The sequence below is a fragment of the Emiliania huxleyi genome (genome assembly GCF_000372725.1).
Source record: "Emiliania huxleyi CCMP1516 unplaced genomic scaffold EMIHUscaffold_62, whole genome shotgun sequence".
Classification (NCBI taxonomy): domain Eukaryota; phylum Haptophyta; order Isochrysidales; family Noelaerhabdaceae; genus Emiliania; species Emiliania huxleyi.
The window spans coordinates 290,165-292,287 of record NW_005197351.1 but is presented as its reverse complement, the minus strand read 5'-3'; the positions used below and the strand labels follow the sequence as shown (position 1 = coordinate 292,287).

General features: G+C 74.4%; 1 protein-coding gene across 1 annotated transcript; it reads left to right on the top strand.

Annotated features, from left to right (window-relative positions):
• Positions 1–483: 483 nt before the first annotated feature.
• Positions 484–1,416, top strand: EMIHUDRAFT_67412 (hypothetical protein; the record flags this gene model as incomplete). Its single annotated transcript, XM_005763724.1, has 1 exon — positions 484–1,416. A coding segment is annotated over one exon (933 nt), but the record flags the coding sequence as incomplete, so codon positions are not given.
• Between the last annotated feature and the right edge of the window lie 707 nt (positions 1,417–2,123).

Below are 2,123 nucleotides of genomic sequence, written 5' to 3'. Positions count from 1 at the left end.
GCGGCGGCCGCACGCGAGGCGGCAGCGGCTGCGGAGGCGGCGGAGGCGCGCGATGCTGCCGAGGCGGCGCTGCGCGAGGCGGTTGAGGCGTGCGGCCGAGGCGACGCCGATCTCGAGGCGCTCAGGGCGGCGATCAATACGCATACCCAGGCCGCCGACGGCTCGGAGGCGCTGCGGGCGGCGCGGCAGCTGCGCGACGAGCTGGCGGAGCGAAAGGTCCGCGAGGCCAGGGCGCTGAAGCGGCAGCGGCAGAAGGAGGAGAAGGCGGCGGCGGCGGCAGCGCGGGCGGCGGAGCGAGCGGCGGAGCAGGCGGAGGAGGCGCGAGCGGCGGAGGAGGCGCGAGTGGCGGAGGAAGCGGATCGGGTGGTAGCAGAGGCTGCGGCGGCGCGGGCGGCGGAGGAGGCGGAGGCGGCGTCGCGGGCAAGGGAGGAGGCAGAGGCAAGGGCAAGGGAGGAGGCGGCCCGCGAGAGGGAGGAGGCGAGGATGAGGGCGGAGGCGGAGGCGGAGGCGGCGGAGGTGGCGGCGGCGGAGGCAGCGGCCGAGGCGGCGGCTGTAGAGGCGGCAGTGGCGGCCGTGGCGGCGGCGGAGGCTCAAGAGGCGGCGGCAGCGGAGGCGGTGGCAGCGGCGGCGGCAGCGGCAGCAGCGTCGGTTTCGGCAAGTGTCGCCGCCCTCGCCGCCGCCGCCGCGCCGCCCGCCGCCGTCCCTCTCGACGAGCTCATCGCGGCGACCGACGGCTTTGCCGAGGCGCGCAAGGTGGGCGAGGGAGGCTTCGGGCGCGTCTACCGCGCCGACGCGCTGCCGTCGCTGCTGCGCGTCGCTTGCGGGTTCGCCGTCAAGACGGCGCTGGTCGGTGTCGGCGCACAAGGCCTCGCCGAGCTGCAGAGCGAGGTGCGCACGCTCAGCGCGGCGTGCCACCCGTCCCTGCTCCCTCTGCTCGGCGTCTGTTTGGCGCCGGCGAGAGCGTGCCTCGTCTATCCCCTCTGCCGCGGCGGCAGCCTCGAGGACCGCCTCTACCGCGCTCCAGCCGCGCTGCAGCGGCTCCGCATGCTCGGCTTCGAGACGCCGCCTCCGCCGCTCTCCTCCGCCGCACGGCTCCGCGTCTTACGCGACGCAGCGAGCGCGCTGCACTATTTGCACAGCTGCTCTCCGATGATCCTGCACCGCGACGTCTCGGCGGGCAACATCCTGCTCGACGAGCGCGGCAACGGCTACCTCGCCGACGTGGGCCTCGCGCGCGCGGCAGAGGCGACGGCCGGCGGCAACCAGCAGGTGTCGCACCTGTCGACGCAGCGCATCTTCGGAAAGCCTGGCTACATGGACCCGATCATCATGCACGACGGTCAGGCTTCGCAGCTCACCGATGGTTTTGCGCTCGGCATCACGCTGCTCGTCAGCCTGACCGGCCGCGGCGCCGTCGGCTTGCTCAACGCGTGCGATGATGCGCTGGAGGAGCCCGACACGGCGGAGGGCATCGCGGCGGCTGACGCGGGCTGGTCGGCGGCGCAGGCCAAGGAGCTGGCGCGGCTGGTGGTTGGGCTGGCTCTCGTGAGGAAGAAGAGGCGGATGCCGCTCGCAGAGGCGCTGCCGCGGCTGGAGGCGCTAGTCGAAGCGGCGGGGGAGGTGGAGGAGACGGCTGGGGCCGAGGAGCGCCTGTGTGACCTCTGCTACGACGCGCCGCGCTCGGTCCGCTTCGCGTGCGGCCACGCGCTGTACTGCGAGACGTGTGCGCCGCGCGTGCTGGAGCGCGACACCAAGTGCCCGACCTGCCGCCAGCCGGCGCTGCCCATCGCCGCAACTGGGCGGCTGGTGGCGGCGCAGACGACGTTTGTCCACCAGCCGCCCTCGCGCCCCGCGCCCCAGGCTCAGCCCGTGGGCGGCACGGCGGCGGTCGGTGGGCGAGGGGGGCGAGGGGGGCGAGGGGGGCGAGGGGGGCGTGGACGTGGCGGGCGGGGCGGGCGGGGCGCGGGGCGCGGCGGCTCTGCTTAGTGAGGGTCCCGATGTGCATGCCTAGACAGTAATCAGTATGTGGGTTGTTGCACGAGTATATGAGGGGGGGGGGGGGGGGGGGGAACAATTACCCTTTTCTCCCGCGCTTAAGCGCGTGTCCCTCCCCACCAAATATT